Raw genomic sequence first — 13,517 nt, forward strand, 5'->3', positions numbered from 1 at the left:
AGGCAGGGGGAGGAGGGGGGATATTTTCAGTCCCACCATAATAGCACTGCACCAAGATATTACAGAGCGATCAGCCATCAGCTGCAGCCAGGCAAGTCACACTGCAGAGCCACAGAACCCACCTAGTGGAGCCCCACTGGTGTGTGTGTGTGTGTGTGTGTGTGTGTGTGTGTGTGTGTGTGTGTGTGTGTGTGTGTGTGTGTGTGTGTGTGTGTGTGTGTGTGTGTGTGTGTGTGTGTGTGTGTGTGTGTGTGTGTGTGTGTGTGTGTGTGTGTGTGTGTGTGTGTGTGTGTGTGTGTGTGTGAGCGAGGAAGGGAGAGAGCGAAAGGGAGAGTGTGAGAGTGAGGGAGGGCGAGCGAGAGAGGGGGAGAGAGAGAGAGATGAGGCGCAGCAGCCGTTGAGTGCAGAGCCAGAGAGAGGAGCAACAGTCGAGACTGGAAGCACTCACTGACTGACTGGAGCTCACTGACACACAGAGCTGGAGCTGTAGGGTCCAGGTAGAGGCTACAGCATTCTTACCTATCTACTTACCCAGATTGACCTTCCTCTGACTGGGGGAAACACCTGCCTTGACCACCACCACTACCAGGCTCCAGTGCCAAGGTCCAGGATCTGTGTTCGGGGAGCTGTTCTGATGCGGACCCAGCAGAGCTCTGAGGGGCTCGTGCCCGGGGACAGCAGTGGCAGCACCAGCTCTGGACTCTCCCCTGGATCTCCTGGTTTGGACTCGGACAGCGGTACCCCCACCGAGGGAGGTGGAAGAGGAGTAGGAGGAGGGATGGGGGAAAAATGGGGAGCAGGAGGAGGAGGAGGAGGAGGGATGGGGAGCCTAGGAGGTACTATCAGAGGGGTCCTCTCACATTATTGGAGCCTGGAGAGCCTCCACTCCACCACTGGTAAGGGGGTACCTACCTCACACCTGTAGGTTACCTTTTTAGTCATTCAGAGTGTGATGGTTGTCAAAGTGTTGTGCTGAAGTCATTCTGTTGTCTGTCTGTCTGTCTGTCTGTCTGTCTGTCTGTCTGTCTGTCTGTCTGTCTGTCTGTCTGTCTGTCTGTCTGTCTGTCTGTCTGTCTGTCTGTCTGTCTGTCTGTCTGTCTGTCTGTCTGTCTGTCTGTCTGGACCTGTGGATCAGCTGTCAATGATGCAATACAGGCCATGTTATTGTTGTCTTGGCATTAGTAAATATACTCTAGTTTAGGACATTGAGTTCATGTCTGAATGACTCAGATAGAGGATGTATTGAGTTCACCTCTCATTGACTCAGATTAGAGGAGGTATTGTGTTCATTGACTCAGATAGAGGAGGTATTGTGTTCATTGACTCAGATAGAGGAGGTATTGTGTTCATTGACTCAGATAGAGGAGGTATTGTGTTCATTGACTCAGATAGAGGAGGTATTGTGTTCATTGACTCAGATAGAGGAGGTATTGTGTTCATTGACTCAGATAGAGGATGTATTGAGTTCACCTCTCATTGACTCAGATAGAGGATGTATTGTGTTGATTGACTCAGATAGAGGATGTATTGAGTTCACCTCTCATTGACTCAATTAGAGGAGGTATTGTGTTCATTGACTCAGATAGAGGAGGTATTGTGTTCATTGACTCAGATTGAGCATGTATTGTGTTCATTGACTCAGATTAGAGGAGGTATTGTGTTGATTGACTCAGATAGAGGATGTATTGTGTTCATTGACTCAGATAGAGGAGGTATTGTGTTCATTGACTCAGATAGAGGATGTATTGAGTTCACCTCTCATTGACTCAGATAGAGGAGGTATTGTGTTCATTGACTCAGATAGAGGAGGTATTGTGTTCATTGACTCAGATAGAGGAGGTATTGTGTTGATTGACTCAGATTGAGCATGTATTGAGTTCACCTCTCATTGACTCAATTAGAGGATGTATTGTGTTGATTGACTCAGATAGAGGATGTATTGAGTTCACCTCTCATTGACTCAGATAGAGGAGGTATTGTGTTCATTGACTCAGATTGAGCATGTATTGAGTTCACCTCTCATTGACTCAATTAGAGGAGGTATTGTGTTGATTGACTCAGATTGAGGATGTATTGAGTTCACCTCTCATTGACTCAATTAGAGGATGTATTGTGTTCATTGACTCAGATAGAGGATGTTTTGAGTTCATCTCTCATTGACTCAGAGGAGGTTTTGAGTTCATCTCTCATTGACTCAGATAGAGGAGGTATTGTGTTGATTGACTCAGATTGAGGATGTATTGAGTTCACCGCTCATTGACGCAGAGGAGGTTTTGAGTTCATCTCTCATTGACTCAGAATGGATGTATTGAGTTCATCTCTCATTGACTCAGAGGAGGTTTTGAGTTCATCTCTCATTGACTCATATAATGGATGTATTGAGTTCATCTCTCATTGACTCAGATAGAGGAGGTATTGTGTTGATTGACTCAGATTGAGAGGATGTATTGAGTTCACCGCTCATTGACGCAGAGGAGGTTTTGAGTTCATCTCTCATTGACTCATATAATGGATGTTTTGAGTTCATCTCTCATTGACTCATATAATGGATGTATTGAGTTCATCTCTCATTGACTCAGAGGAGGTTTTGAGTTCATCTCTCATTGACTCAGAGGAGGTTTTGAGTTCATCTCTCATTGACTCAGATAGAGGAGGTATTGTGTTGATTGACTCAGATAGAGGATGTATTGAGTTCATCTCTCATTGACTCAGATAATGGATTTTGAGTTCATCTCTCATTGACTCATATAATGGATGTATTGAGTTCATCTCTCATTGACTCAGAGGAGGTTTTGAGTTCATCTCTCATTGACTCAGAGGAGGTTTTGATAATGGATCAGAGGAGGTTTTGAGTTCATCTCTCATTGACTCATATAATGGATCATTGTATTTTGAGTTCATCTCTCATTGACTCAGATAATGGATGTTTTGTGTTGATTGACTCAGATCATATAATGGATGTATTGAGTTCATCTCTCATTGACTCAGAGGAGGTTTTGAGTTCATCTCTCATTGACTCAGATAGAGGAGGTATTGTGTTGATTGACTCAGATAGAGGATGTATTGAGTTCATCTCTCATTGACTCAGAGGATGTTTTGAGTTCATCTCTCATTGACTCATATAATGGATGTATTGAGTTCATCTCTCATTGACTCATATAATGGATGTATTGAGTTCATCTCTCATTGACTCATATAATGGATGTTTGAGTTCATCTCTCATTGACTCATATAATGGATGTATTGAGTTCATCTCTCATTGACTCATATAATGGATGTATTGAGTTCATCTCTCATTGACTCATATAATGGATGTTTTGAGTTCATCTCTCATTGACTCATATAATGGATGTATTGAGTTCATCGCTCACTGATTCAGATAGAGGACTCATGAGTCATTTTTGTGCTCTGTAATGTTTTGTCATTATGGCAGAGGGCTGTGTGTGTGCGTTTGTGTGTGCACCTGTGTGTGTGCACATGCATATATGGGTATGTGTAAACATCTGTGAGTGTGTGAATCTGAATATTCTATAATTGCCTGTACAGTACCTGCTTCAAATCAAATGTTATTTGTCACATGCTTGGAAAACAGCAGGTGTAGACTAACAGTGAAATGCTTACCTACGGGATCTTTCCAATAATGCAGGGGCCCCCGTGTTGAGGGTCAGAGTGACGAATGGGTTGTTGCCTACCCTCACCACCTGAGGGTGGCCCGCCAGGAAGTCCAGGATCCAGTTGCAGAGGGAGATCTCAAGGTCCTTAGCTTAGTGATGAGCTTGGAGAGCACTTTGGTGTTGAAAGCTGAGCTGTAGTCAATGAAAAGCATTCTCATGTAGGTGTTACTTTTGTCCAGGTGAGAAATCACACAGTCGTCCAGAACAGCTGGTGCTCTCATGCATAGTTCAGTGTTGCTAGCCTCGAAGCGCGCATTTAGCTCACCTGGTAGGCTCGCGTCACTGAACAGCTTGCGACTAGGTTTCCCTTTGTGATACATTACAGTATCAGTCTATCAGCTCATCATATAACATGTACAGTCAGTCTATCAGCTCCTCATATAACATTTACAGTACAGTCAGTCTATCAGCTCATCATATAATATATAATAATAATAATAATAATATATGCCATTTAGCAGACGCTTTTATCCAAAGCGACTTACAGTCATGTGTGCATACATTCTACGTACGGGTGGTCCCGGGGATCGAACCCACTACCCTGGCGTTACAAGCGCCATGCTCTACCAACTGAGCTACAGAAGGACCACATATAACATGTACAGTCAGTCTATCAGCTCATCATATAACATGTACAGTCAGTCTATCAGCTCCTCATATAACATTTGTACTGTAACTGTAAATGTTATATGATGAGCTGATAGACTGACTGTACTGTGTATGTTATAAGGAGGGGGGGGTACAGCATTAGAGCAGCCTTGGTGTTTGTTTCCAAGGGCCCTCTTACACACAGACAATCACGCAGCCACGCACGCAGCCACGCACGCACGCACGCACGCACGCACGCACGCACGCACGCACGCACACACACACACACACACACACACACACACACACACACACACACACACACACACACACACACACACACACACACACACACACACACACACACACACACACACACACACACACACACACACACACACACACGTACACACACACACGTACACACACACACTTGATGTCCTTGGAGAAAGCTGTGGTTTTCAGAATGGCCCTGGCAGAATGTACACTGGTGTTGTCTCTCTATCACACCCACCCACACATTTGTTAACTATTTCTCGCTCTCTGTTACTCTCTCTCTCTCTTTCTCTCTCTCTTGGTGAAACCTGATCCATGGTTAACATTAAGAGCTAATAAGAGACTTAGTCTCCATTGAGGCTGTCACACTGCCACTGATGAACTGAGACAGAGAGAGGAGTGATAGAGACAGACAGAGAGAGACAGAGAGAGAGAGAAAGACAGTGAGAAAGACAGAGTGAGAGAGAGAGAGAGAGAGAAAGACAGTGAGAAAGACAGAGTGAGAGAGAGAGACAGAGAGAGAGAGAAAGACAGTGAGAAAGACAGAGTGAGAGAGAGACTTGGCAGTAGAAAATCTTAAGAGTATTTGACCTGTCAGCTTCCCTATCAGATCTAAAAATATCAAATAGAAAACTAAAGAAAATTAACAACAGTGACAAATGGTTTGATGAAGAATGCAAAAATCAAAAAAAAAAATGAGGAACCTGCACAACCAAAAACATAGACACCCGGAAAACCTGAGTCCACGCCTTCACTATGGTGAATCACTAAAACAATACAGAAATACACTACGGAAAAAGAAGGAACAGCATGTCAGAAATCAGCTCAATGTAATTGAAGAATCCATAGACACTACCCACTTCTGGGAAAATTGGAAAACACTAAGCAAACAACACAAATAATTATCTATCCAAAATGGAGATGTCTGGGTAAACCACTTCTCCAATCTTTTTGGCTCTATAACAAAGAATAAAGAGCAAAAACATAAACATGATCAAATACAAATCATAGAATCAACTATTAAAGAACCCACTGGATTCTCCAATGACCTTGAATAAAAATACTTGAATCAGTCATAGAGCCCATTGCCCTTTAAGGCTGTGAGGTCTGGGGTCCGCTCACCAACCAAGATTTCACAAAATGGGACAAACACCAAATTGAGCCTCTGCATGCATAATTCTGCAAAAATATCCTCTGTGTACAACGTAGAACACCAAATAATGCATGCAGAGCAGAATTAGGCCGATACCCACTTATTATCAAAATCCAGCAAGGAGCCGTTAAATTCTACAAACACCTAAAAGGAAGCGATTCCCAAACCTTCCATAACAAAGACATCACCTACAAAGAGATGAACCTGGAGAAGAGTCCCCTGAGCAAGCTGGTCCTGGGGCACTGTTCACAAACAGACCCCACAGAGCCCCAGGACAGCAACACAATTAGACCCAACCAAATCATGAGAAAACAAAAGGTTATTACTTGACACATGAGAAAGAATTAACAAAAAAACTGAGCAAACTAGAATGCTATTTGTCCCTAAACAGAGAGTACACAGTGTCAGAATACCTGACCACTGTGACTGACCCAAAATTAAGGAAAGCTTTGACTATGTACAGACTCAGTGAGCATAGCCTTGCTATTGAGAAAGGCCGCTGAAGGCAGACCTGGCTCTCAAGAGAAGACAGGCTATGTGCACACTGCCCACAAAATGAGGTGGAAACTGAGCTGCACTTCCTAACCTCCTGCCCAATGTATGACCATATTAGAGACACATATTTCCCTCAGATTACACAGACCCACAAAGAATTCAAAAACAAATCCAATTTTGATAAACTCCCATATCTATTGGGTGAAATACCACAGTGTGCCATCACAGCAGCAAGATTTGTGTCCTGTTGCCACGAGAAAAGGCCAACCAAGAACAAACACCATGGTAAATACCTATTTATGTTAATTTATTCCCCTTTTGTACTTTAACTATTTGCACATCATTACAACACTGAACAGTTGAAGTCAGAAGTTTACATACACCTTAGCCAAATTCATTTAAACTCAGATTTTCACATTTCCTGACATTGAATCCTAGTAAAAATTCCCTGTCTTAGGTCAGTTAGGATCACCACTTTATTTTAAGAATGTGAAATGTCAGAATAATAGTAGAGAGAATGATTTATTTCAGCTTTTATTTCTTTCATCACATTCCCAGTGGGTCAGAAGAGGATAACATACACTCGATTAGTATTTGGTGGTATTGCCTTTAAATTGCTTAACTTGGGTCAAACGTTTCGGGTAGCCTCCCACAAGCTTCCCACAATAAGTTGGGAGAATGTTGACCCATTCCTCTTGACAGAGCTGGTGTAACTGAGTCAGGTTTGTAGACCTCCTTGCTTGCACACGCTTTTTCAGTGCCTCTTTCAAGCAAAGAGGCACTATAGTTAATGGTGTTATTTACTATAGTTAATGGTGTTATTTACTATAGTTAATGGTGTTATTAAGTATAGCTAATGGTGTTATTGACTATAGCTAAAGGTGGTATTGACTATAGTTAATGGTGTTATTGAAATGGTCAGTAATCTGTTTGTTAACTTGGCTGTCGAAACCTTAGAAAGACCGGCTAGGATAGATACTGATCATCACAGTGAGGTGAGTTTTAAAAAGCACTATACTGTTTTGATGATAAGTGTTTGATGTGATTTTCCATTGCATTTGCATTGGTGTCAGAGTCGTTAGAGTGACAATAGAGCTACCAGGCCATTCGGACCTGATGGAGGGACAATAGAGCCCTGAGTACCAGGCCATTAGGACCTGATGGAGGGACAATAAAGCCCTGAGTACCAGGCCATTAGGACCTGATGGAGGGACAATAGAGCTCTGAGTACCAGGCCATTAGGACCTGATAGAGGAACAATGGCGCTCTGAGTACCAGGCCATTAGGACCTGATGGAGGGACAATAGAGCTCGGAGTACCAGTCCATTAGGACATGATGGAGGAACAATAGAGCTCTGAGTACCAGGCCATTTGGACCTGATGGAGGAACAATAGAGCTCTGAGTACCAGGCCATTAGGACCTGATGGAGGAACAATAGAGCTCTGAGTACCAGGCCATTAGGACCTGATGGAGGGACAATAGAGACCTGAGTACAAGGCCATTAGGACCTGATGAAATTACTGAGTTGGGAACTACCAAAGCATGTCCAGAGTGCATAAGAAGAGATTACCGTGACTCAGCCTGTGTAGCAGTAATACAGGTAATACCGAAACAGCCCTAATCCCTTATGAAATCTACTTCAATCCGTGTAGATGAAGGGGAGGAGACAGGTTAAAAATGATTTTTAAGCCTAGAGACAAATCAAATCAATTTTTTGGGGTCACATACACATGGTTAGCAGATGTTAATGCGAGTGTAGTGAAATGCTTGTGCTTCTCATTCCGACCATGCAGTAATATCTAACAAGTAATCTAACAATTTCCCAACAACTACCTTATACACACACAAGTGTAAAGGAATGAATAAGAATATGTACATATAAATATATGGATGAGTGATGACCAAACAGCATAGGCAAGATGCAGTGGATGGTATAGAGTACAGTATATACATATGAGATGAGTAATGTAGGGTATGTAAACATTATATGAAGTGGCATTGTTTAAAGTGGCTAGTGATACATTTATTACATCCAATTTGTCATTATTAAAGTGGCTGGAGTTGAGTCAGTATGTTGGCAGCAGCCACTCAATGTTAGTGATGGCTGTTTAACAGTCTGATGGCCTTGAGATAGAAGCTGTTTAACAGTCTGATGGCCTTGAGATAGAAGCTGTTTAACAGTCTGATGGCCTTGAGATAGAAGCTGTTTAACAGTCTGATGGCCTTGAGATAGAAGCTGTTTTTCAGTCTCTCGGTCCCAGCTTTGATGCACCTGTACTGACCTCGCCTTCTGGATGATAGCGGCGTGAACAGGCAGTGGCTCGGGTGGTTGTTGTCCTTGATGATCTTTTTGGCCTTCCTGTGACATCGGGTGGTGTTGGTGTCCATGGAGGGCAGGTAGTTTGCCACTGGTGATGCGTTGTGCAGATCTCAATACCCTCTGGAAAGCCTTGCGGTTGTGGGAGGTGCAGTTGCCGTACCAGGCGGTGATACAGCCCGACAGGATGCTCTCAATTGTGCATCTGTAAAAGTTTGTGAGTGTTTTTGGTGACAAGCCAAATTTCTTCATCCTCCTTGAAGAGGCGCTATTCACCACGGTGTCTGTGTGGGTGGACCATTTCAGTTTGTCTGTGATGTGTATACGCCGAGGAACTTAAAACTTTCCACCTTCTCCACTACTGTCCCGTTGATGTGCATAGGGGGGGTGCTCCCTCTGCGGTTTCTTGAAGTCCATGATCATCTCCTTTGTTTTGTTGACGTTGAGCGTGAGGTTATTTTGACACCACACTCCGAGGGCCCTCACCTCCTCCCTGTAGGCCATCTTGTCGTTGTTGGTAATCAAGCCTACCACTGTAGTGTGGTCTGCAAACTTGTTGATTGAGTTGGAGGTGTGCATGGCTACGAAGTCATGGGGGCGAGACCCAGGTTCTCGAGCTTAATGACGAGTTTGGAGGGTACTATGGTGTTAAATGCTGAGCTGTAGTCAATGAACAGCATTCTTACATAGGTATTCCTCTTGTCCAGATGGGTTAGGACAATGTGATTGCAATTGCGTCATCTGTGGACCTATTGGGGTGGTAAGCAAATTGGAGGGGGTCTAGGGTGTCAGGTAGATATGATCCTTGACTAGTCTCTCAAAGCAGTTCATGATGACGGAAGTGAGTGCTACGGGGCGGTAGTCGTTTAGCTCAGTTACCTTAGCTTTCTTGGGAACAGGAACAATGGTTGCCCTCTTGAAGCATGTGGGAACAGCAGACTGGGATAGGGATTAATTGAATATGTCCCTAAACACACCAGCCAGCTGGTCTGCGCATGCTCTGAGGATGCGGCTAGGGATGCCGTCTGTGCCGGCAGCATTGCGAGGGTTAACACGTTTAAATGTTTTACTCATGTTGGCTGCGGTGAAGGAAAGTCTGCAGGTTTTGGTAGCGGGCCGTGTTGGTGGCACTGTATTGTCCTCAAAGCGAGAAAATAAGTTGTTTAGTTTGTCTGGGAGTAAGACATCGGGGTCCGCGACGGGGCTGGTTTTCTTTTGTAGTCCGTTATTGACTGTAGACCCTGCCACATACCTCTCATGTCTAAGCCATTGAGTTGCGACTCTACTTTGTCTCTATACTGACGCTTAGCTTGTTTGATTGCCTTGCAGAGGTAATAGCTACACTGTTTGTATTCGGTCATGTTTCCGGTCACCTTGCCCTGATTAAAAGCAGTGGTTCGCACTTTCAGTTTTGTGCGAATGCTGCCATCAATCCAAGGTTTCTGGTTGGGGAAGGTTTTAATAGTCGGCATGGGTAGAACATCACTGATGCACTTGCTAATTAACTCGCTCACCGAATCAGCATATACATCAATGTTGTTGTTCGGCGCTATCCAGAACATATCCCAGTCCACGTGAGCAATCTTGAAGCGTGGAATCAGGTTGGTCGGACCAGCGTTGAACAGATCTGAGCACGGGCGTTTCCTGTTTTTGTTTCTGTCTATATGCTGGGAGCAAATAAATGGAGTCGTGGTCAGATTTGCCGAAAGGAGGGCTTTGTATGCATCGCGGAAGTTAGAGTTACAATGATCCAGAATTTTACCAGCCCGGGTCGCGCATTCGATATGCTGATAACATTTAGGGAGCCTTGTTTTCAGATTAGCCTTGTTAAAATCCCCGGCTACAATAAATGCAGCCTCGGGATATGTGGTTTCCAGTTTACATAGAGTCCAATAAAGTTCTTTCAGGGCCGTCGAGGTGTCTGCTTGGGGGGAATATACACGACTGTGATTATAATCGAAGAGAATTCTCTTGGTAGATAATGCGGTCAGCAGTTGATTGTAAGGAATTCTAGGTCAGGTGAACAAAAGGACTTGAGGTCCTGTATGTTGTTATGATTACACAACGACTCGTTAATCGTAAGGCATACACCCCCGCCTGTTACGGCTCTCGTTTGTCGAAGGAAGCGTGGACCAAAGCGCAGCGTGGAAAGTGTTCATGATTGTTTTATTTCAAAAAACACACAAACAAATTAACAAATGTCAAAACGAAAGCGCACAGTTCTGTCAGGCAGAAACACTAAACAGAAAACAAGATCCCACAAAACCCAAAAGGAAAATGACAACTTATATGTGATCCCCAGTCAGAGACCACGATAGACAGCTGCCTCTGATTGGGAATCACACACAGCCAAAAACAAAGAAATAGAAAACATAGACTTTCCCACCCGAGTCACACCCTGACCTAACCAAACATAGAGAATAATAAGGATCTCTAAGGTCAGGGCATGACAGTACCCCCCCCCCCAAAGGTGCGGACTCCGACCGCATACCTGAACCTATAGGGGAGGGTCCGGGTGGGCATCTACTCTCGGTGGTATTTCAACATCCATGACTTTATTTTCCTTTCATACTGTACCGTAGCCACAGCCCTCAGAATCTACATAATTGTTTACAAGCTGTGAGAACATATACATCAAGTAAAGACAGTCTATTCTGCAATAGGAGGTTTCATTCCACAGACAATGCGTAATAGACTAGCTCCCTGGCAGAGCTGGCATTGGCACAACTATGTAGAAAGATCAAATTATTTCTTGTGTCTTTGGGAATGAAGGAAATGGCTGTTCTCTCATTGGCTGGAGTAGCTGGAATTCGTTCTCCTTAAATAGACATCATCCTCCTCTCCTCTGACAGCTTTCCGTGACAAAACCAGCAATGATTTCTGGGATCTCCAACCCCCCCCCCTTCCCTCCTCTCCTGTTTTGCCATTCTCATCCGTCATTACACTGCCACCCAGGAACAGCAGAGCAGTAGGTTAACTGTGTTTGACAGGTGGTTAGGTGGTGACTTGTGATAGAGGGTCATATAGGAAGCATGGGAAATGACCACAGGTGCATTCACACTGTCACTCACATGACAGGGAGAGAGGCAGACAGGCCGGCAAAGAGGCAGTCTCTCTCTCTCTCTCTCTGTCTCTCTCTCTCTCTCTCTCTCTCTCTCTCTCTCTCTCTGTCTCTGTCTCTCTCTGTCTCTCTCTCTGTCTCTGTCTCTGTCTCTGTCTCTGTCTCTGTCTCTCTCTCTCTCTCTCTCTGTCTCTCTCTCTCTCTCTGTCTCTCTCTCTCTCTCTCTCTCTCTCTCTCATTTATATATATATATATATATATATATAGCTATATATATATATATATATATATATATATATATATATATATATATATATATATATATATATATATATATATATATATATATATATATATATATATATATATCGCTATCTATATCCTTGCCCCCCTCCTTTCTCTCTTTCACTATCTCTCCACTCCTCTATCTGTGACCCACATTCCTCTTTAACCTCTATGCTAGTTGTCCAGGGTGAACACAGTGAGACTGCAGAACGTGTGAGGCTCCTCGGATGCTGGGGCTCACCACAGCCGTGGCCCTCAGCGTCTCATTTTGATGACTCACGGATCCCTCTGGTGCATTTACAATCGTTAGTCTGAGTTCTCTTGCTCTATACAGTATTTAGTGTCTTTGGTGCGTCCTCCCTTCCAGCCCCTGCAGGTGGAAAAGTCTCTCTTGATGTTTCTGACGAGACAGCACTCAGTTGGAACGGAACTGGGCTAGAAGTGAACTGGGAACATCTCAATTGTCTCTGTGGACTAGAGTTTGTTCAGTACTGTGTTAGTTATGTTTTGTTGCGTGTTCAGTAATGCTTCATACAAGAGATTGTAATTGTAATTTGCTCTGGATAAGAGCATTCTGCTAAAATACTTAAAATGTAAATCTAGATCTGTTGCCGTTAGCAACCTGCGGTTAAAGAAGCATTCCCTTAAGTGCCGGCAGATTGGGAGGTGAAGGTCATGGGGAAATGTCATCTATCAGATCCAACCGATGTCCTATTTGTCACAGCAGAGCATATGTATGCTACTGGTGTCTTAAATTCTGTCTGCTGAAGGTCTCTGCTTCTACCTCCTAGATAAGGGACCGTTTTGCCAGTTAAACATAGTGGAATGGCTGCATCATAGCTTTGATGCTTTCAGGATAGCTCTGAAGTACAGCCAGTCCCACTACTACCACTTTATAGCTCTTGGTTAGATACGCCATAGGATTAAATAGCTTGTCTAGTGTTCTTGTATTCAGTATGAATATTATTGATGCTGTCTTATCAGCCAACCTGGCAACATGTCTTATCAGCCAACATGTCATATCAGGCAACATGTCATATCAGGCAACATGGCATATCAGGCAACATGGCATATTGGGCAACATGTCATATCAGGCAACATGTCATATCAGGCAACATGTCATATCAGGCAACCTGGCAACATGTCATATCAGCCAACCTGGCAACATGTCATATCAGGCAACATGTCATATCAGCCAACCTGGCAACATGTCATATCAGGCAACATATCATATCAGCCAACCTGGCAACATGTCATATCAGGCAACATGTCATATCAGGCAACCTGGCAACATGTCATATCAGGCAACATATCATATCAGACAACCTGGCAACATGTCATATCAGGCAACATGTCATATCAGGCAACCTGGCAACATGTCATATCAGGCAACCTGGCAACATGTCATATCAGGCAACATGTCATATCAGCCAACCTGGCAACATGTCATATCAGGCAACATATCATATCAGCCAACCTGGCAACATGTCATATCAGGCAACATGTCATATCAGCCAACCTGGCAACATGTCATATCAGGCAACATATCATATCAGACAACCTGGCAACATGTCATATCAGGCAACATGTCATATCAGGCAACCTGGCAACATGTCATATCAGGCAACCTGGCAACATGTCATATCAGGCAACATGTCATATCAGCC

The 13,517-nt window shown here is 43.8% G+C and overlaps 1 protein-coding gene across 4 annotated transcripts in view; it reads left to right on the forward strand.

The window, feature by feature from the left end:
• The window catches only part of LOC124019065 (rho guanine nucleotide exchange factor 4-like), a 163,127-nt gene that overhangs the window by 91,990 nt on the left and 57,620 nt on the right, over positions 1–13,517 (forward strand). Inside the window, exon 1 of one of the 4 annotated variants that reach the window (XM_046334423.1) lies at positions 383–896. The exons of the other annotated variants lie outside the window; for them this stretch is intronic. Coding sequence (XP_046190379.1) covers positions 635–896 — 262 coding nt within the window. The 5' untranslated portion in view covers positions 383–634. Of the gene's footprint in view, positions 1–382; positions 897–13,517 lie in introns of those variants that run through there. 4 annotated transcript variants of the gene reach the window in all.

Source organism: Oncorhynchus gorbuscha, unplaced genomic scaffold (genome assembly GCF_021184085.1).
Source record: "Oncorhynchus gorbuscha isolate QuinsamMale2020 ecotype Even-year unplaced genomic scaffold, OgorEven_v1.0 Un_scaffold_65:::fragment_4:::debris, whole genome shotgun sequence".
Taxonomy (NCBI): domain Eukaryota; kingdom Metazoa; phylum Chordata; class Actinopteri; order Salmoniformes; family Salmonidae; genus Oncorhynchus; species Oncorhynchus gorbuscha.